This window comes from Zootoca vivipara, chromosome 12 (assembly GCF_963506605.1).
Source record: "Zootoca vivipara chromosome 12, rZooViv1.1, whole genome shotgun sequence".
In the NCBI taxonomy this organism is placed as follows: domain Eukaryota; kingdom Metazoa; phylum Chordata; class Lepidosauria; order Squamata; family Lacertidae; genus Zootoca; species Zootoca vivipara.
Window position 1 is genome coordinate 27,346,211 of NC_083287.1, and position 23,522 is coordinate 27,369,732.

Below are 23,522 nucleotides of genomic sequence, written 5' to 3' on the forward strand. Positions count from 1 at the left end.
CAGGCAATTCATCTGCTGAGCTGCATCTAAAGAATGATTTCTATATTTCTAATTTCTACATTGAAACCTTAACTCTGTTTTATTGTTTTCTAAAGCACAGAATATGCCGAAATACATGCAAGAGAAAAAAAATTAACAAAACAATGCAATTAAAGATAAAAAATATTTACCAATGATTTGTTTTTGAACTGCAGACCAACGATTAATAAAAGCCATACCCTTTCAAAGTATTTTGTGTTTTGTTTAACCTTTCCTCATACAGGATTGAGACAAACCACAATCCTGGGTTTCAATATAATGCTAAGCCAAACGTTGGCTTGGCTGCAGGAAGTGCTGCACCAGCAGAGGAGGAACAAAGCAGCTGGGCACTCGCCAATTCATCCATAGCTTGGTTTAGCGGTAAATGCAAACTGGGCCATTGCTTTTGCGTTTTGTTGTGTTTCCTTGCAAGTTTTAAAAACCAGCAACACAGTAACTTATAATGATCATCTTTAATCCACACAGAAGCAAAAAGATGTTTGTAAATATCTTAAATCAAATCAAAAAATTCCTTCCGGCAGCAACTAAGTTGGTCATTGAATTTTTGAAAAAATTTTTATTAATTTTTTTAATTTTGTTTTGACTACATCAGACCAACACGGCTACCTACCTGTAATTAAATCAAAACGTATTTGATACAGAGTAAGGCTAGGGAACCTATCATCCTGCACATGTACTCCAGTTCCTATCACCTTGACCAACATTGGCCAGTGATTAAGGACAATGGGAGATGTAGCTCACCAGCATCTGAACAGCCACAGGTTCTGCATCTCTGCTATAGAGAATTCAAAGATTTTATCTTACTCACACTTGAAAGTTAGGTAATGAGGCTTAATAGATTAGAGTTCTCTTTTTTTTTACAAGAAGCCTTTAACTTTTTCTATTTATTATGAGTCATTCAAATGCTATCGGTATAGTTCCCAGATTCCCATTACATCAGTTTACTGTGAGAACATCTCCAAACTGTGTCATCATCCCTCTTTCCCCTGGATTTCATAAAAGTTTTGGGCAATGGGTTGCATTAGGAAGCCAGTTGTCCAACTTTGCAGGAGATAGTCCTGGATGTACATCTTGCACAACATGCTTGCATTAAGTTTATGTTTCTACTTCTGGATCCAACAATGTAACAGACAGAAAAGCACTGAAGTCAGGTGGAGTGAAGTAAAAGTTTTGTTTGTGGTGTTTATCCGTGATAACATATTCACACATGCCAATCACCAGTTGTCAGATGTAGAACATATGTGCACAATCCCAGAACATTGAGTAAACTGATGACAGGACTTCAGGTGGTATATATATATGCATGTGTGTCTGGCCCTAAGTGAAGGCAAAACTATTAACTTTTAACTCCAAGGAACCCCTTACCAGTGATTTTCTGTTTTAACGTTTCCCAATCTTAATATTTCCTTTTTCAGCAGTTCTGAATGAACAAAAACCTAGGGTTATTCCCCCCCCCCACAAATGACAATTTTCAGGTGGAGGTGGGGAATGTAACATTTCTTTTTATATATATATATAAAAAAACAGATTAGGAAGGGCCAAGGGATGTTTTGCCTTACCATTCCACTCATAAATGGTGGAATACTAGGAATACAAGTAATCTGTTTATTCATAGCCTTGTTTACATCTGAAGGAGTCGTTGCTACATATCTTCGTTTCTCCAGAGGCCTATAAATAATGTACAAAGCCAAGTACAATCACTCAGCATTGTGGAAGTAGTATTAAAATTCAAACGAATCTTTAAATCTTATAGTTGGGTGGCAGCAGGGTGTGGGAGCGAGAGAAGGAAAAGGAATTCTTCATAGGTTTTGCTAATTTATGCACAACACCATGCATTCCAAAGAAAAATCAGGCGTTCGAACTTAGGCAGCTGAATGAAAAAAAAGAAGACTTGCGCTGAAAGTTCACTATTGCCTGGAAATATCATTTACATCTCAGGGTTGTAGGTTTGAGCCCCATGTTGGGAGTAGGGTTGCCAGACTCAATAGAGGAGAGGGCTCCTGTGCCTTTAATTGCCCTGCTCTCTTTTGAGTCTGGAAACCTTAAAGAGAAACCAGCAGACCCCTTGTTTAATTTCCAAGCAAAGGGTCTGCTGGTTTCTCTTTAAGGTTTCCGGACTCAAAAGAGAGCAGGGCAATTAAAGGCACAGAAGTCCTCTCCTCTATTGAGTCTGGCAACCCTAGTTGGGAGAAAGATTCCTGCATTGCAGGCGGTTGAACTAAATGACCCTCGTGGTCCCCTCCAACTTTGAGATTCCATAGAGTTGCCTAACATAGCACAATGGTAGAACACTTGCTTTGCATGTTAAGTAGGGGTGGCAAACCTCAGAGAGGGATAATCTTTTCAATTTTTGAGCTTGGGGTGGGGTTTGATGCTTCATTCCAAAGCTCCCTTTATGCCTTAGAATCCCATTGCATTGTTTTTCATGGTCTTTAGAGGGCTGTGAACATGAGTAGGGATGTATTTTGGTCACTTTGGAACAGGCCAACTACCCAATGGAGGGGGACATAGTGGGGCAGAATTAGTGGGACAGAGCAGAGAAAATATAGTGGAAGTGCTTTGGATCTGAGATTGCCTAGGTTGCCAGGTGGATCATTCAGAGTGAAGGTGCACAGTTGAGGACAGCATTGTTGTGTATAATAATAATAATAATAATAATAATAATAATAATAATAATAATAAATACCTTGCCCAAACCTCCTGATACAGGGCTGCCTTCAGATGTCTTCTAAAAATTGTGCCATTCTTTTTACGGAATCTCTGCGAAGCTCAGAAGACATAGGCACATGAGACAAAGCCATGTAAAAGAACTGAGTGGAGGAGTTTCTGCTCTTCCGTGAAAATCTGAGAATCTTAGATCCACAGGTGACAGCAGCCGGACACAAATCCACATCAAGTTGTTCCTGTTATTTTGTCAGTCTCAATTTTGGGGTTGCAAATCGGAGTTTTCATTGTACAGTTCACTGATCTTGCAATTCATAAATTTATTGCATATTTGTGTAATGTTGGGTATTGCTCCCGTCAACTAAAATTCTACCCAGCGTCCCAAGAAAAACTAAATACAGTAGAGCAGTGGTTAGGCTTGCTGCTTCTGGCCATTTGCATTGTGGGCAGAGAGTATAGCCTGCAGATCAGAGCCCTGAAGTATTAGGCAGGACTGAAGAACAGCCTTCTCAGGGAAATGTCTTCTTGGGGCCATGTAATGTGGCTGGGCCTTGAACACACTGGACAGCTTTGCTGTAGGCTCCAGGCATGTGAATCTGTGAGGCAGGCTAAGCAAACCTCTTGGTGAATATAATGAACTGGTCAGCGGCTTTGATGACTTATTTACATGATAAGTCATCCTGGAATAACCCTTTTTAACTTACTCAGCTCTAATTTGTTGACATATTTTACTAGCTAATCAAAAGCTGGAGTGAGTTTAAAGAGAGAAAGATGTGGGTTGAATGACCCTAATGTGGGTTGATTGGTGCTGTGCCAAATCATGATTTATGGTTCTGATGAGTGATTCAGATGAGCTATTTGCCACATGAAAGGTGCAGTCTAGGCCGAAAGAGAAAGCAACTCATCAAGTGCAGAAGCAGTTTTGTAAATCTGTTCTGAAACAATACCAGCCCTGGATGGCCCTCTGATTGACATGACAAAACTTTCAATTAACCAAACAGGCAACTGCACAATTGAAATTCACAGGGTCTTCATAGGATTCCTGCACCTTGGCACCTAAGTTAACCCTGAGTTGCTTGTGCTAACCAGAATGCGTGAGATACACCTGTAGTTCACAAAGGGTCTTTACAGGTACTGTACAGACATTAAATATTAATCAAGTTACTTGGGAGATGGGTCTTTATATTTTTAAAAAGTCTGCACATGGTTTGTCAGGAGGACAATCCCATAGCTAATTCATATTGAAATTTGAGATTCATGACTGTTTGTTTGAATATGATTTACTGTTGCCCCATTGGCTGGAGTACCCAGAGGCAGTTCAAATCTGCCCAATGGGGTGAGCTCCCGTTGCTCTGTTCCAGCTCCTGCCAACCTAGCAGTTCGAAAGCATGCCAGTGCAAGTAGATAAATAGATATCACTGTGACGGGAAGGTAAACGGCGTTTCCTTGCGCTTTGGCTTCTGTCACAGTGTCCCATTGCACCAGAAAGCTGTCTATGGACAAACGCCGGGTCCCTCAGCCTGAAAGCGAGATGAGCGCCACAACTCCATAGTAGCCTTTGACTGGACTTAACCGTCCAGGGGTCCTTTGCCTAGTACCCAGAGGGATGTGCAGAGGGACAATGCTAAACTCTTTATGGAAAAACAGGTTAAGAAATCTTCCAGTAAGAGCCAAACAGACAAGCTGGTAGCATGATTGATCTGGTACAAGTTTGCAATTAAGAAAAATTGATGCTAGTTACTACTTTTGGAGCATATATTTTGTAAATTATACTTGAATTAGCATTTATGTACAGTATTAGTATATTGCTTTCTGGATGCGGGTGGTGCTGTGGGTTAAACCACAGAGCCTAGGGCTTGCCAATCAGGTCGGCGGTTTGAATCCCCGTGACGGGGTGAGCTCCCGTTGTTCGGTCCCAGCTCCTGCCAACCTAGCAGTTCGAAAGCACGTCAAAGTGCAAGTAGATAAATAGGTACCGCTCCGGCGGGAAGGTAAACGGCGTTTCCGTATGCTGCTCTAGTTTGCCAGAAGCGGCTTAGTCATGCTGGCCACATGACCCGGAAGTTGTATGCCGGCTCCCTCTGCCAATAAAATGAGATGAGCGCCGCAACCCTAGAGTTCATCCGCGACTGGACCTAATGGTCAGGGGTCCCTTTACCTTCATATTGCTTTTTATTAAATTTTAGAGCATCTTAACAGTAGATAAGTATGTTTGTTTGTTTTTCCTTTACTTGCCAGAGAAGGATTTGTTTTTAATGCCTTTGCAGTATAGATTATAATTGACTATACTAGGAAAAGAAAGGATGCACATTATATAAAAACAAATGCAAATCTGGATTTAATAACTACCAAAAAGTTTTTCCTATGGGAAAGCTGTAGATAAGAATGTCAACAGAATGAGCTTTCTCCTCTGAGTAAGATAGGGGTACATCACCAGCTGCTAATGATCAGCTACTAATATTTTCAGGATCTTTCTATTGTGACCCCAAATGGAAGAGAAAAGCACCACATACTGAACAGGGTAGAGTTTTATTCCCATGCCAATTTTCTTTCAAATTATATTCTCTTGCTCATTATTCTGCTTTAAATGAGCATTTCATATTTGACTTCCTTTAGTAATGTTTTATGTTGAAATGTTTAAGATAATATTTTAGTTTCTTTTTAATTATGTTGCTTTGAATGTAAACCTTATATTTGGCTTTCTTCAGTAATGTTTTATTCTGGATTGTTTCTATTTGATGTTCTAATATCGGTTGTATACTGCTTTTGAGTGTTTAAAATAAAAAATAAAATTATAAAAATTAAATGAAGAAGAAGAGGAGGAGGAGTTTAGCTTCTATCCAAAACATCCCCAATCCTCAGGGCAGTTCTGATCATTATTCTTTTTTCCCTTCTTCCATACAATCTCTCTGTTTTTAATGAGATTCCACTTACAATTTGGGAAATGACTGCATGATTTGAGGCATGCATTTTACAAACATACATGTTCTTCAAAATAAAAAAATAATTCCAGTAGCACCTTAGAGACCAACTAAGTTTGTCATAGGTATGAGCTTTCGTGTGCATGCACATGAAAGCTCATACCTATGACAAACCTAGTTTTTCTCTAAGGTGCTACTGGAATGATTTTTTTATTTTGTTTTGACTGCGTCAGACCAACATGGCTACCTACCTGTAACTAATACATGTTCTTCAAACATGATGCCTACATATGGATATTTGGGGCTCTTGGCGGGGTTTAGGTATGTCTGGAGGCCGTTCATGGGGTATATGCTATCTTGTTCCTCCATTGGGCCTAGAAACAAATTTGGGAGGTTATCATTCAATTTGAGCCAAATAAGAGGTAATTTGCTATAAGGAAGGTATCAAGACATTACTTTTTGTGTCGACATGTATACTAGAATTACACTGCTGAAATCCCAGTCTATTCATTAGAGTTTTCTGCCTCATAGTTGCAGGTACTGTAGTCCTTTTTTTGGGGGGGGGAACCCCAAAAACAAATGTGTGACTCTTTGACATGAACATGGGCAATAAATCTTTTTTTCAGATGTTTTAACTCTTAATATTTTACAACCCTTTTTTTATTTTGCCTTCTCCTAAAAGACAGGTAATTCCATTTAATTGCAGGTGGGAAAGCACTTTCCACTGTTCCTTTTCTTTTATGGTGAGTGTTGCACTTCGGGATGATGCTGTAAAAGTAAACTGTGAATGAAATAGTAGAATACACATACCCTGGCAGCCCCGTGGAGTCTGAAAAAGGAAGGAAAACAGATAACGTCTGGTTATTTACTAACCTGCATTTATGAGCACAGCTGGCCCTTTTAGGTTTCGTTTTAATGCTTTCTGAGGGGTAGTAAGATACATAAAATATGTGGCTAGAGCACATGTAATGGACATAGGCGCACATACATGATAAACCAGAGAAGGCAGACTCTTTTCTAATTCTTCCTAGCACTATTATAGAGGTTAGCTTGGATTCAACAGACAAAATCAGAAAGAAAGAAAGAGAGAAAGAAAGAGAGAAAGAAAGAAAGAAAGAAAGAAAGAAAGAAAGAAAGAAAGAAAGAAAGAAAGAGGCTTTAGAAAGCAAGCAAACAGACAACTTGAGTCTAGACCATGAAATGGAAAATGATTTGTGAATGCATGTTAAGCTAGATACTCTGTATGCTACTAATGTGTAATAGGAGCTTTTGAAAACACACACCAGGCAAAACTGCTTACAATAGAGACAGAGAATGCAATGTGATGCGGAAATGTTGGATAATAGTCAGACCATTCATGCTTAATTGCTGCTACAATAGTCTCCTCTGCCTTGTTGCTTCTTTCAGACTTTGTTCTTCCATAAGAACAGCCCTGTAGCCGCCCTTCCTAGTTGGAGCAGACACATTTCTTGGTGAAGCATTTGTGCATGTTCATAGTACCAGCCTATCTCCTTCATGTGAGGGCCAGGCCAGGGGAAGGAAAAGACAGTGACCTTCCCTCTCCTACACACAAATAGGTTGCTATATAAAGGGCTTTATAAAGGTCAAGTTAACAGAAATTTTAGTACAAATTTAGTACAAATTAAATGACTGGCATTTTTTTCATAAGTAAAAGGATGCTAAGGATGCAGTGAACAAGAGAATGTCAAGTTCTTTTTCATGCCTTATAGACATTACTGAAATATGGACCATGGGTATAGCATGTTTGTGAAAGCCAATTGATTTTTCAAGTGCTTTTGACAGATTTGGTTGGAAATTTCAACAAACATTGCAGAAAGCTACATAAGCTGATGCAGAATACCATAACCATTCATGTTTCTGAAAGCATTCTTGTTGGAAAGTCCTGTTCCCTCCCTGTTCTCTCTGAGTGAAGTCTAATGTAATTTATTGGCTCATCCTTCCCAAAGATCACCAGAAATATCAGGCTCAAAAGCTTGAGTTTGCCTATAGCTCCAGTATTACTTCAATAACCAGAGGCAGTGTGCCTGCAAATACCACTTGCTGTGGAGCTCAAGTGGGGAGTGTCTTTGAGTCCATCTTCTGCTTGTTTTAAGAGAATGCTTTTCAACGTTAGTAGTGACTGATTTTCATCTTTCATATTTTGATATGCTTTTAATCACTGCTCAAACCTTTTATGTTAAGTGGTTTATAAGTTATTAAAACAAAATAAAGGGAACCCACAGATAGTGGGGGGCGGGGCGGAAATAGTATAGGCAATGAAGCTTGTGACACCCTCTTTCATAGCTTCCCTCCCGTTGGCACTTTCTGTGTGGAATGATGTGGATAGAAACCATTAGATTTGTGGATACTTCCTTAGAGATGATGCAATTTTTCCCCCTAATGAGCCAGTTTGATTGCTCTCCCCATAACCTTTCTATGACCTGCACAGCCAATTCCAAGCAAGGACTCCAGTTCAAATGGATGAGTTCTGAATAAATTAACAGGTCACAAATGGAAAATTCATTTGGAAATCAATCGTGTGCATTCCCATTTGTTTTCACAACTAAAACAAAAGTGTTTAATTCATTCATAGCCTCCTTCCATTTATTTACTGCTTAACATGCTGCTGGTCATAAGCAAGTGTTTAAGAGGAGCAGAATACTATATGATTTTGAGAAAACCCACCAGCCTAGATTGTGAATGTTGCTGCTGCCATTCCTGGTGACTCCAAGAACCATCATGCTGACCATTGGAGCCTTAGAGCTCACAACGAAGCAACTCTATGTCTCCTTTCTTGGGTGTTTTATCTTGCAAAGAATTGGGACTGAGCTGTGCAATATTCAGTCCCATCTTTGCTGTCGTATAACATTGGTGCTTTTGAGCACAACTGATTTGCTGGTACAAACTGCCATTGTCCTTTGCAAAATGCAACCTCAAGAGCTGCCTTTCAACAGAACAACAAAGGGAAAAGTGAAAAAGACATAAAGCCATAAAGAAACTCAACCTGCCTCAAACTTTGTGAGCTTTTCAATTTTATTGCTAAGTATGGAAAACTTAAAGCCTACATTCCTTGGCTTACATGCAAGCTATTTATTATTTTTGGTCAGATGGGAGCTTGTGCATTTGTGGATGGGGAAGAAATGGAAACTTGAAAGCCAGCAAAGTCTGAGTTAACATGCACACTCGTATTTGTGAGAGAGGAGGGCTCTTCATAACAGTCTTAAGAAAGTTAATTTTAAGAAAATAAAGGACCTTTCTTATGAATGTAGACAAAGAAAGTTTAGAACAACTCTGAAAAGGGTGTGTGCATTCTCACTCCATATCCAAATAATATACTGACAAACCAGTGGTTGTAGAGGTCACCACCTGGCATGTTCCGACAGGCTATTCTAACACGGGTTTAGTGTTGGTGAACCAAATTAGAATGAGTGTGTGTGACAAATGATTCAGAAGCCACTTCATCCCTAATTGTAATGTGAGAAAGCAAGGACGGCACAGAGCAATCTTGGCAACTGGTCCTCCGACCAACAGGCACTGTTTTGTGAACAGAGAACTACGACCTATTGATCTGATAGGTCTGATGCCTTCGTTACATAACTTTTCTCCCAGGCAACAAACTATGACCTTTTAAACTGTGTGTGTGTGTGTGTGGTATTGTTTTTATTTGCTATGTATTTTTGACTCTGGAAGTTGTGCCATTGATATCTGCATCGAAATGGCAGAAGGGTTATTGTGAATGGTGGCGACCAAGTACTCTGGTTTACTCTTCTCACAATCATTACCATAATCTATTTTCTATATGCTTTTAGTTTTTCATATATATTTCCCTAGCAATTGAAGGACATGGTGCTCCTTATATTAAAAGAAGCTGTATGTTCCTCTGCAAAGAATTGCAACCCTTACTGTACTCGTTAAATTTAAGATCCTCTCTGAGTGTTGAAAGAGGAAACAATACTTGGAAGCAAGTGTGTATATTTTTCCATACTTCCTGTTTGTCTTCTTGAGTTAGCTTAATCACAAAAATACCCGGCAGTTTTACAGAACTAAAAGCTATCAAACTAAGCGTCACCTGATCACTCATCTGCAATTTATGAAATATATAGCAGCGAGTGTGGAGAACAATACAAGCTTTACATAATGCTTTCCTTTAACCTCAGGTGTTATATACCATATGTTAATACTTAAAGTATTATGTGGGAAAAGGGAGTGCATTATGGGGACCTTTCAGATTCCCCCCCCTTTTGCATCTACACCTACCATTTGGCATAGGATACAGGCAGCAGAGGAAAACTTATTGGGGGGGGGGGGAGTTGCCTCAGTTGCAGCAGCTGCAAAACAGATGGGAAGCTGACATGAAATCTGCCAGAAATCTCCTCTAGCTTTTCCACCCATTTTCCACCAACGAGAAAACAAATTTAGGTGATACTACGAATATAGATCCCAAGCTCAAGATGGGATGGAATCTCTTAATCTTGGCTGTTAGAAAAGTGGAAAATAAATTCCTGCAAAAAAATAAAACAAAAAACTGCTTTGGAAATGAAAACAATCAAACTTTACAGAGACAACATACCTAAAGAGTATCCCGAGCAAGTTGATTTTAATAGAAAACAATGGGGAAGGAGTTGCACGTAACATAACACAAGCCATGAAACTAAGGACAGGAACCGGTCAAATGTATGCAGGAGTTTAAAAATCATACATCTGCTAAATGCACATTTACTCCGTAACTTGTAATTGCATAGCATTCTTTGCTGTTGATTCAGTACAAAAATTTATTTATCCGAATGAAATTCTGCCATTATTATTACTGCTGTCGGATATGTGAACCATATTGCACTAATGGGGCTTGTGAGTCTCTCTGGGTTTAGCCAGAGGTAGCTTGGGCTGCTCATATAACAGGGATGGGGAAGGGACCTGTGGCCCTCTGGATGTTGCTGAACTCAGATCCCCCCTCCCGGGATAACTGGCCATGCAGAAATCGCATAGCCGGTGTAATGATATTGCTAAACACCACATTAGCCTTAATATCTTATTTTATTATGTCACTCAGAAATGGTGCTGGAAAGCTGAACACACTTCTTCCTCTTTGCAAATCTTCCTGAAAATTAGAGTGCTTTTCACAGGAGCCAAAGATGTTTGTGAAAAGTGACCCCCTTTGCACTTCAGACCTATATCAAAGGATGAAACCAAAGGGTTGTGGAAAAGATGACATTTTGGAAAGTTAATTGAAGAAATAGGGATGATGGGGGCATCATGTAAGTGTTCTTCTGTAGGCACGTAGGTATAAGGGATGCAAAGGTGGAAGCCGCTTAGAAGTTTTGCATTGTGAGGGTGGGGAAGCAAAAGTCTTGCATATATCATGTTTTGAAGTCCACTCTTTTTAGAGCGTTCTCTCAAAGAATCTCAAGCAGACATCTTGCACATCCCTGTAAGTACTGAAGGTCTATGAAGTTCTGCGTAAAGCAATAGAAGTAGTTAAGTCGGACTGCAACTTGAGAGAAAGCCAGATAATTGTGGAAACGCAGTCACTAAAAGTTTTATAATTCTGTTACATAAGCCTTGTTACCAGGACTTTGTGGTTGACGCCTAACATTTCTATGTACCTTTCCAATTTTAGAATTTATTTTGTTTGTACTAGCCTTATATATACCCTTCTTCTCTTGCCGTATTGAATTTTACAACGTGCTAAAGTAGGCAGAAAATTTTAAATTAAAGTAAATATAGTTAAAAAATTTAACAGCCCCAAACATTCACGAAAATAACTCATTTCAATAAGGTCATAGATTAGTCAGTGTTTAATATGCTGGGCATAGAAAATAATGTTTTCGGTATGGTCAGCAGCCGTTAGAGATAACCAGTTTCATTCAGGAATTTACTGGCTGGTCTTTGGCAAATTATAATCTTACCCTAATCAGTGCAACCAATGTAACAATAGTGGTATATCTCATAGGATAATGCAGTAGCTTCCACATTTAAAGTGAATGATAATTTGTTCTACAGTGACAGAACTTTGTGAGAGCAACTGGCAGCAAGAAAACATATGTTAACATATTTTACGTGTGCTAGATATTGCGAAAGAATTTCCTCTTGCTGTTTTATCGAGACGAGATAGTGATAGATAAATTTAAAAGATGCAGCTGTAACTGTGTGTAATTTGTGTGTGTGTATTTTTCATGAAATAGAGACAAGTTTGGATTCTACCATTAGTCAGTGTTTAGAGATAATTTATGCAAGATATTTTACTCTATGCCAGACATTTCATTGTGTCCCAACATAGCCCCATAAAGCAAACGAGAGACTAGAAAGCCAACAAGCGATGAGGCTGGGCTAAACAGTCTCACCATAGTTCAGCCCCGGAGGGCTTTGCCAAGAGCAGATGCCGTATGACACACATACATTCAGTGATATGCAATAAAACTGCAACCCAGACTTTACCCATATGCCAGTCTGCCAAGGAAACCTACTGCTGCTGACAGAAGCACTGCTGCCAAAAAGGTTTTACGGCATAGTTTCTATCCAGTAATGGCAAGAATGTCTGAATAGCTAATCTTCCCCTGTTGCTTAGGTCTCGTGCAAGATCTTTCTGGCTACCAAAATGTGACCAGCTATGCAACTCAGTTTAATAGTCTTGCTTGCAATATGCAAAATGTTTTCCAGTGGCAACCAAACCACTCAGGCTGTAGTAACTGTCCAACCAGCACTTTATTTATCATTGAGAAAATGCTTCAGACTTGCAAAGCTTTCACCAACCATGTGGCCTTCCCGAACAAGCAGTTCGTGCGAGATGCTGAAACGTGTGCAATGCTATGCGGGTTCTGGTTTTTTTTTTGAGGGAGGGGTTAGGTGGCAGAGCAGGGACGCTGGTGGCGCTGTGGGTTAAACCACTGCGCTGCTTGGGCTTGCCAATCAAAAGGTCGGCAGTTTGAATCCCGCGATGGGGTGAGCTCCCGTTGTTTGGTCCCTGCTCCTGCAGATCAAAAGCACATCAAAGTGCAAGTAGATAAATAGGTACCGCTCCGGCGGAAACGTAAAGGGCATTTCCGTGCGCTGCTCTGGTTTCGGTGATACGTTGCACCAGAAGAGGCTTAGTCATATTGGCCACATGACCCTGAAAAGTAGGCATACGCCGGCTCCCTCGGCCTTTAAAGCGAGATGAGCGCCACAACCCCTAGAGTTGTTCGTGACTGGACTTAATTGCAGGGGTCCCTTTACCTTCAGTGGCAGAGCTGGCCAGGGTGGATTTTATTTAAATCAAATCGATTTTGGCATAATTTTGGCCACAACTTTATTCAAAATTACAAATTAATTTGAGTATTGGCCTTAGACTTTGATTAATCTTCTGCCCCACGGTGGGACAGGACCAGCTCTGACTTCCTACAGTAGGAAAGTCAAGTAAACACCCCCTGGTGGAGGAGATAGCTGAGACCAGGCCATCTCCCCCTCCAGAAATGTTCCCCAAGGCTCGTGCTCTGTATTGGCCCCAGCCCTGCACCATTGCGGGGGTGTAAGGACTAGAGCCCCGGAGCCCCAGGATTCCTTTAACGGAATACTTCTATAAGAGCAACACTGAGGGGCATGCACCTCCATGCGATGCCCCTCCCAAACTCATCAACCTAACAAGTTGTGACTATTGCTAAGCAGTAGGCGAAAAACCAGATGGCAACAGCCAATCAGCCAAGTGGAAAAAAAATTCCTACTGGCCCCTGAATACAGGCGGCGCCATAGCAAGGTCAGTCTAAACCTGCAAAGAAAAAGGAGGTGGGCGGGAGGGAGATTCAAAATCACTAGCCAGGAATGAGCTGGGAACAAAAAATGCTGAGTACTTAAGGACTTGCCCTGTCAACCAAGGAATGGATACATGCAATTTACCCCAGCAACACTCAGCCTTCCAATCATCTTCTCTCTTAGCTTAAACCCACCCCCTAACACACACACAGTCTTTTCTATTGGGTCCGGCCGCAATCCCCATTATTCCCTATGGGGTTAATGAGCTTTGTCATGCTTTGCCTGAGATTTGGAAAAATACGACAGGAAAATTAATCAAATGCCTGCTCCCCTGATCAAAACAAAACAAAACAAAACACCCATAAATAATTCTCAAACCAGAAATGCCACCCAGGATAAAGTGCAGATTGCAACAGCTGTTCCTGAGAGACATCCTCAAAAAATGGCTGGTGCAGGCTTACCTGTTTCCTAACTTCAACAGGCTTTGTTGCATCCTGCAACAAAGAATTGACTATTGGAGCACAAGGGACTGCCTTTACAAAAACACTAGAACACAAGGAACTTTTAGGAATGAAGAGGAAGGTGGGGCTGTGATTGTTCCTGTCATTCTTCCCTCAGGCTAACAGAGTTGTCTGTCAGCTCCTAAGCACATCTTTGCGCTGGCTTTTAGAGGCAGGCAGGGTGGAGCTGTCCAGCTCTGCCTTCCTTGGTTCCCATAGGATCTCATAGCAGTTGTTGCAGCTACAGGACAGGATAGGATCATGATGCCCAAAGCAAACCTGCACACTCAGGGCTTGTAGGCAGCCATTCAAGGAGGCTGATCTGCACTGTTGGAACTGCCTTGCCTTGGTGCACTGCCAAAGCCTATTGGCATTTCCTGGAAGTATATGGTAAGCTTTCTATTTGTATGTGCCATTAGGGAGGAGGGGGAGGTGCAGAATTCCTTTGAATTTCATTCTTTGGCCTTCATAAGAAGCATTTTACATGCTGTATTGGTAGACTTTGTTATATTTGTCTTTTTTATATCCTGTTTGCATTTCAACATTTCTTTTAATTTTAATATGTAGATCAGCAGACAGGTCTATGAATTTTCTTTCATAGAAGTTTCCAGTGACTTTGGCAGTAGGGACAATGATTACTGGAAGTTCTCAATGAAAACTAAACCCTTTTCGCTCTACCCTCCATAGGAGCTGGTTATAATCCAAACCATTCTTGTCTGCTTATAAGATCTGCTGTAGTTATGATGTTCTTTGGCCAACATGGCCATCTCAGGCATGCCAGTGACTCATCCTTCAGCGAAAGTCATAAAGAGACTGCTTATGAGCTTGTCTGCTTGGAAGTTGATGCAGGTTTCTATTTAAATCAGCAGCTGAAGTGTGAATTTATCTGTGACATTTTTAAGATGGTTGATGAAGCCAAAAGTTGACTAGTGATTCTCATGCTGAACGCTAGCTAATTTTGGATTACAGCATGCAGCATGCCAAGATTAGAAACAAATGGATATAAAATTTGGGCGGGCAGGGTAATCTGATACATGGGTCATAGTTTGCTTTAGGGCCACTTTGCACATGATTCTTATGTGTAGGAAAATATATGTGGAAAAATAAATGTGTATGTATGTCATAGGGGACATGGTTTTTCCTACAAGGCAGTGATGTCCATGTAGGAAAATCCCAATTCATTAAAGCAGGGGCAGCCAGCTAATAATAGTCAAACAGCAACGAGCTAGCTTTCAAATGTTAATATGGGAAAGGCCTTCAGGGAGGTGCCATTCTTATGACATTGCTTCATTGAGAAAGTTATTTTATAGTAGAAGATAACTTGCCTGGTGTAAAAAGAGAATACAAAATGGGCAGACAACTCATTGATCCAAAGTGATCACGCACCCAATGTATTTTAGATTACAGAGCCCTTCTTTGGAGGAATGCTTAGGAAAAACCTATTAGAACAATCTTATATTTAAATTGTTGCAAGTTTGAACTTCTTTCGGACATATCCCAAATGACCTTTACATAAAACAGCATGATGCTAATCATTGCATCCAGTCATATTGCATATGGCAAAGAATGCCTCTAGCAGCTGGAGCTGTACCTGCAGTACATACAGTAAGGAGGACAAGGGGAATCAACCAGGCACCACTTGTGACTTCAGTAGGCTGTAGCATTGCAAGCATCCGTGAATTTGACAGAATACCTCCTGCATGACGTTTCCTGCCTATACCAATACTTTCCCAATCCTATCTGCACAATACCGTCTTGAATGATATTTTCACCTTGAATGTTTGCTTCCTAATAATGCATAAACGTATCATGGCTCCTGATGTGATCTTTCATTTATTTCAGATTCTCAAGAGGGGAATTACAAATCAGAAGTCAACAGTAAGCCAAGGAAGGAAAGAACAGCTTTCACCAAAGAGCAAATCAGAGAGTTAGAAGCAGAGTTTGCTCACCACAACTACCTCACCAGGCTGCGGAGATATGAGATAGCAGTAAACCTGGATCTTACTGAAAGACAGGTATGAATGGAAAATAAATTAATGGAGTTCTAAGTGCAGGCAATTACCTCAGACCAGATCTATCTCGTTTAGAAGTAGACATGATAATGTGTGGAATAGAATAAAATCCTAACATGACATTTATGTTATGCATATACATACTGGATAACATCAATGTTATCTTTGAAACAGATACTTATAAAATCAGTTAGCACATTGTAACAGCCATGGAAAATTAATGAGCTCAGTTCTGTGTCTGCCAGAATAGAACAAATGCATTTTCAGATTGTCCTTTTAACATTCATCCTGTCTTGTGTGGGTTGCTTAAAAAAAAGGTTTTATAAGCATTTACAACACAAATGCATTTATCTTCTTCTCCAGTCTCATTTTTTTAATAAATCCCTATCCCTCCATTTGCACACTCTATTAATTCTAGCAATTCAAACAAAACTGGTGATAATATTGATCTGTGAACAGGGTAGGGTGTTGCCAAGCATGTTCAGGACATGCATTTCTATACATGTCTGAAACCTGCTTCTGAAACTTGAATGACTGCTGGGCAGGATTATGCAACTGCTAGGGGAATCTATTCTCTCTTCTCTAAGTGGCCCTGTTTCTATTCTGCAAGAGATTAGGCTGCTGTCAGTATGTCTACCACAGAAATGGCCACATTCATCAAAGTACAGAGGACGTTATGGTTGAGAAAGTAAAATAAAAGACAAATTTACTCAAGGCCTTTCCCAGAAAGGGTAAAGGAGATGAGAGAGATGGTGAGGGGGTGGGGAAGAGAGGAGATGCTAACAGGCCAGCCAAGAGTGTCTACAGGGTAATGCTTCAGTGTTCAGAAAAGACATAGCTGCCAAGTTATCCATTTTTAAAAGGGATTTTCCCTTATGCTGAATAGGCTTCCTCGCGAGAAAAGGGAAAACTTGGCAGCTATGAGAAAAGAAGAAATCTGAAGTGGCAGAAGCTGGAAATCTGGAGAGATGGGGAAAGAGGGAAGAAATTGTGGGGGATGGGTGGTGCTCTGTCCAAAGCATGTCAAAGGGAGGGAGAAGGGAAGTTGTAAGGCAGGCATCCCCAAATTGCGGCCCTCCAGATGTTTTGGCCTACAACTCCCATGATCCCTAGCTAACAGGACCAATGGTCGGGGAAGATGGGAATTGTAGTCCAAACCATCTGGAGGGCCGAATTTTGGGGATGCCTGATGTAAGGGAATGCTTGACTTTAGGTTGGGTGTGGTTTTTGACATGAATGGGAAGGTTACAAAAAAGTGCAGTGCTGTGAGTAACTAATTCATAGATGGCAAGGCGGTGCCTTTATTGAGTTAAGAAGTAGAGCTGCAGCATGTCCAAGTGTTTTCAGGCCAGCATATAGAGGACAGGCCCGCTTTCTGTTGTGTGCTCACAGGCTCTGCAAATGCACGCTGTTCTAGTGTGTCAGTTCACATTCAGCTAACAGCTAACATTCCTGAAAAATGAAGGTGACAGAAAATATAAGAGTGGACACCGAAAAGGGATGATCTGGTGCTGTAATTGGGAGAACAGTGCAAGAAAATAGGGAAGTTCCCCAAATATATATTAAAAACAGGTGTCAACTGCTACTGGTGGATAATGCTCACCTGTCCCATTCCTGTTTCTGCCCTTAATCCTGTGTTTAATGTTCTCCCTCCCTCCCTCTCTCTCTTCTCTCTCTCTCTCTCTTAAACCCCCCCCACCTTCTCTTGATAATATGTAAAGTAAAGGTAAATGACCTATGGATGGTTAAGTCCAGTCAAAGGCGACTATGGGGTGCGGCGCTCATCTCTCTTTTCAGACCTAGGGAGCCAGTGTTTGTCCACAGACATTTTCTGGGTCATGTAGCCAGCATGACTAAATCACTTCTGGCACATGGAGGACCATGATGAGTGTCAGAGCGCACAGAAATGTCGTTTACCTTCCTGCCTCAGCAGTACCTGTTTATCTACTTGCACTGGTGTGCTTTTGAACTGCTAGGTTGGCAGAAGCTGGGACAGAGCAACGGGAGCTCACCCCATTGCATGGAATCGAACTGCCGACTTTCCGACCGGCAAGCCCAAGAGGCTCAGTGGTTTAGACCACAGTGCCACCTACGTCCCACACCAAACAACACTCATGCAGCTTGAGGAAATTAAGTTGCATGTGCGCACAAAGCCTTTGCTTTCATACTGGCACTGAATACAGCACATTCTTGGTGTTTTTCATGTCTCTTCTTAAAAAGCGTAGAGCATGATGAGATAATTTCTGTTTCCCAGAGGCAATTATTCAAGGGTTTTGATTCAACATGCTGCAGAGGAGTAATTGATCATACTTTTACTGCATAGCTTGAGATATGTCAGAACCATAGGAGCTCTTAAAAGAGGGGGGGGGGAGCCTCCAGAACCACTGAGACAAAGATGCTTCTTAAATTGTCTTTGCTATAGAGCTGTGGAAGCTTCCAGGGAAATCTGGAATGCAAAGAGCTGGGCTTCTTCTTCTTCTTCTTCTTCTTCTTCTTCTTCTTCTTCTTCTTCTTCTTCTTCTTCTTCTTCTTCTTCTTCTTCTCTTTATTTGCTTTTTAAAGGTGGATAGCAGTTTTACTAAATTAGTTTAAAGTGTTGCACATTTGTCTTTCTTTTTCTATAAACTCCCTTCAAAACCACTTACTTGCATGGTAGTCCAGGGAAGGGCTGTTGCTCGGTAGGCAGAGCACATGCTCTGCACACAGATCCCAGCAGGATCAATCCTTGGCATCTCCAGGGCCTGAAACCCCAGAGTGCTGCTACAAGTCAATGTAGATTAACGCTCTTCAAACGTTCCTAATTGTTGTTGGACTACAATTACCATTATCCACGACCTTTGGTAAATTGGCCAGGGATGATGGGGGTTGTAGTCCAACCATATATGGGAGCACACAGTTAATAGAATCAGAGAGTTGGAGGGGACTCCAAGGGTCATCTCTTCCAACCTCTGCAATGCAGGAATCCTACCCACAGCCAATCCCTGTGTGGGTTTGAACCACCAACCTTCTGGTTAGCAGTCAGACACACTGACCCATTGCGCCACAGAGAAGAAACTAATATAGGCCATACGGAACTAGGTGGACCAATTCTGTGTCAGTATAATAAGGCAGTTTTCAATGCTCCTACTTCAGTAGTGCTATACATCAGCTACTAAGAGCTAAAGAGAAGAGGTGGGTCTTCACAGTATAAAAAGGGTGGCAAACTCACAAAGCCTTTTATGAAAGAAGTTTAATAAAACTTTTTTAGCAAGGTTCTAGGCCTTCATGGTACCTAATATTATTTACTTATTCATTTTAAAATATATGTATATACTTATGTATTGTAATAAAACCTCTAAATATTGAGGTGATCAATACAATAGTTAAAAACAAGGAAACACATTTAAAAGGTAATTGAAATTAACAGTAGACTAAAAAGAGATTAAAGCACATCAACATCCACATGTCTGGATAAACAAATGTTTTAAGCAGGTGCTGAAAAGGATACAGCAAAAGCGCCTGCCTGGTGTCAATAGACATATAGCATGTTCCAATGAGTAGGTGTCAGCGATCTTTATATACCCTGTTTCTCATATTTTAAGACATACCCATAAAATAAGCCATAGCAGGATTTTTAAGCATTCAAGGAATATAAGCCATACCCCGAAAATAAGACATAGTGATAGGCGCAGCAGCAATGCCGGCCACGGCAGGAGGAGGAGGAAAAAAATAAGACATCCCTTGAAAATAAGCCATAGTGTGTTTTTTTGAGGAAAAAATAAATATAAGACGTGTCTTATAATATGAGAAACACGGTAATACCAATAAGTTCAGAACTCTTAGCAGGCTGACATGGTCAGGTCTCACTCCTGATTGCAACTGCTCTGCAGCATTCTGCATTAACTGCAATTCTGGTGCGAGGTAAGCTCCATCTAAGAGTGTTTTGCAGAAATCAAATATATATTTATTTAATTTGCCTACAGAAAATCCTACCTACTCAGATTATATTGTTGTGGTGGTTTATTTATGTATGAACTGTGATTATCACTTGGCTTTAAAGCCTGATTGGGCTTTAAAGGGACCAATCGGGAGTGATGCAGGACATCTGAAAATACAGATTCTTGCTTTGGGGTTTATTTAAAGACTAAAACTTCCTAGAGGGCAATTCAGATAATAGCCATGGTGCTGGGCAAGGAGGAAATGAAGACTGAGAAAGGTGACAAAAAGAGGCATACATTTCTGCATGACTACTTTTTAACATAGGTTGCCAAAGAATAAAAAGTTATCAGATTTCCATGAGACACGTCATCTACTTATCAGAAAATGTCCTATAATGAGCCCTAAAACTTAATAAAACAAATCACATTCTTTTAAAACTCTTTATGTCAAAAAATTGATAAAAAATAGTAATATCACTATCCTAGAATGAATAGGAACCCTTCCCATTATGCTATTTTCCCAATCAAAACTTGGGCTAATGCTAGCTGGGTGAGGGGGAAGAATTTTAACCAAAAGCTGCATGGAGGAAAACACAACCACCCCCATGCAGAGGTCGGAATCTAAATCATTGCCCACCCTCCCCGCCCCCTGCAGCTTTCTGATTGTTTTTTAAGCTGTAGATCCTTTTCATAGATCTTCTGTGTCACATCTGCTTTGCCCTTGACAGAATATTAAGAATCAATGTTTCATTGGAGTAAATGAGATAAAAAGAAAATAAACTTTGCACTTCCCTGTTTGATAGATTCTTCAGCTTGTGGGTGGGCAATCCACTTTCTACTGACAACAATGCCCCCGTTTTCAAGTTACATAGTTCTCTCTTTTTTCTTTCGATAGGCAGGTTTTACCTGTTCTGATAAATTGCGTGACCGTCCATTGGTAAATGAGCGGAGACTCCACCTGCTTCTTCAATATAGGAGGTTTTTTATAATGTGTTGCTGGGAGGGTCAGGAAACCACCACATTTGAAGGAAAGATCACAAGAATTATGGGGTATGGGTTTTTATGTTTTATTTGGTTTCTGAAACGGTGTCCGTTTCCTGCAGCTCTGGCCTTGGAATGTGAGATCTGGTCCCAGTGGAAATGTCTGCTAGCGCTGCCTGTAAGAGAGGCTGTCAAATACAGTTTAAGCTACATATTCACATATGCAAACACATTATTTCTCTGGATTTAAAAGAAAGCCATTATTCGGAGGAAAAGAAAACTATTCTGTGTGTGTGTGTGTGTGTGTGTGTGTGCGTGTGTGTGTAAATATATATATATGTCAGACTTGATTTTAAAGCGGTGAGGCAAATTCTCCACCGACTGACATGCCGTGCAACTTTATTTATTTTTAGGGGAGCCACCTGCATTGAAGCGAGCTTAGGCTTTGACTCTTGAGTAGAAAAAAAGCTTTGATTCAAACAGTTACCTTTTTACTGTGGCCCTGTATACATTGAAACAATGCCTCTTGTTTCTAGCACCCATATCATATTCTTCCCCCACCCCTCCGAGTTTGGTAGCCCACTCTCTCCTCAGAATAAAACAGATACAGCTAAGAGACCTTTCCTCCGGTGCCTGCTCCCAAAGAGATGTTCAATGTGCGGTCATATATTCCTCAACCTATTTAAGCAACTGCTAAATCATCAGTCTGGGAGACCTAAATACTAACCAAGTTGTTGACTAAGGGAAAGGAAGCTGTGCTTTCACACCACGCCAGTGAGCAGATGTGCCTAGCAGATCAGTCCATAACTGGTGATTTAGAAATAGTTCCTCGTGCTGCAATAGCTCCTCTCTAGATTAGCCACCTTTTCCACTGTGCATTGTAGAGTATATGTATGCTTGAAAGAAACAATAAGAACCCACTCATTAAAATAAAACAAAACGGTTGAAATAGGAGACTTCATTTCATCAGATGTTTAGGTTTATCCAGGTCCAACTCATGCTTTTCTGTCAAATGCACAGACCCATTATGTAGAAATATGAGGATTTTAACGTCACTTGCTTGTCCTTCCGTGGCAATGCATTTAGTCCAGTACACTATTATTAATTACATTTATGTACTGCCCTTCATCCAAGGATCACAAGGGGGTTTACAATCTAAAAACATGAAAGTACATAACATAATACCAAACAAAAACAATACCCCCACAGTTCGAAAGGCCATATTTTGTTTAATTAGCCAAAGGCCTGGGAGAAGATGAATGTTTTTCCTGGTTCAATCAGGTGGCAGTTCAATCAGATCTATAGGTCATACATCTCTCTTCACAAAACAGTCTGTCAGTTGGAGGTCCAGTTGTCAAGATTGTTGTGTGCCTTGCTTGTTTTGTACCATTACAAAGTGGTGCTCTGAATCATTTGTTGCACACACTGATTCCAAGTTGGTTCACCACCACTAAACCCAGGTTAGAATAGTCCTTTGGAACATGCCAAATGGTGACCTATATGACCTGCCTGGGGTTTGATGCTCTGGAGGTACGAAGCAGCCAAGCCTGCGAAAACAGCATTAATATGTTAAGAATATACAGTATACTTAGTTCCATTAAAAACAACGGGATTGATTTCCAAAAAAATGTGTTAGGCGTGGGACACTTTCAGTCAACATTTCATTCGTATGCCACCTTTCCATAGTTCAAACCTTGCTCAAGGCAGCTTACAATATAAAAAAAATTACATACAGTCATACCTCGGTTTAAGTACGCCTCGGTTTGAGTATTTTCAGTTAAAGTACTCCACAGACCTGTCTGGAATGGATTAATCCACTTTCCGTTACTTTCAATGGGAAAGTTCGCTTCAGGTTAAGTACAGACTTCCGGAACCAATTGTGTTTGTAAACCAAGGTACCACTGTAATGACAAACATAACTAGAGTGCTCAAAAACAATAAATGAAGCATCAAAAAGCTGAACAGTTTGCACATAAATCACAATAATATCTAAAATAAAGATACAAAAAAATTATATCAATAACAGCAACAACCCACCCCAAATCGCTAAACAATACCCCAGGCAGGTGCACCATTGTAGGAAGCTGAACTGGCAGTAACGTATTTAGACAGATGAATGGTCTTAATTATGAAGTATCTCAAGTAAGTGCTAGCATTAGGTTGTGGTCCTACTGCAGGTTTGGTTTTTTGGCACAGCCATCATCCATGTTAATCCTGCAGTTCCATTTGGAATAACAACAAATCCCATGAAGTTTGCAGGTGTTAGATGTGCAGATTCAGGGCACCTGACAGCACAGGCACTTTGGTCTGGAAATGTTTGGGAAGTGTCAATCAATTTAACTTCAAGACTTAAACTAAGTCATACTTGTAATAGACCCATTGAGATCAATGGACTTAATTAATTAAGTCCATTGATTGCAGTGAGCCTGTTCTATGACTACCATTGTATACCTCCCAGAACCTTTTGAATGTTTAAATTACAGGGTTTATTCTTATTCTTATTACTATTTAAAAATGTGAAATTGCCTTAAGCAAAAATGTTCTTAGAAATACCATTTTATACATTTTATTTAAATAAATATGTGGGAGTTAAGTTTGCATTAGAAAAGATCCCAATTTCAAATTAATAAGCAGCTATTTGCCCCAACACTTTACAAAAATCGAATACAAAACTTTATACAAAAATAAAGTCTGTTTAATTTTTCAGAAACTGTTAGTATTTCTTTCTCATATTCTGACTTTTACTACTACTACTACTACTAC

The 23,522-nt window shown here is 40.4% G+C and overlaps 1 protein-coding gene across 1 annotated transcript in view; it reads left to right on the plus strand.

Moving 5' to 3' along the window:
* The window catches only part of MEOX2 (mesenchyme homeobox 2), a 63,345-nt gene that overhangs the window by 33,167 nt on the left and 6,656 nt on the right, over positions 1–23,522 (plus strand). The window contains exon 2 of the mRNA XM_035129342.2: positions 15,692–15,864. Within this exon, the coding sequence (XP_034985233.1) occupies positions 15,692–15,864 (173 nt within the window). The remainder of the gene's footprint in view (positions 1–15,691; positions 15,865–23,522) is intronic.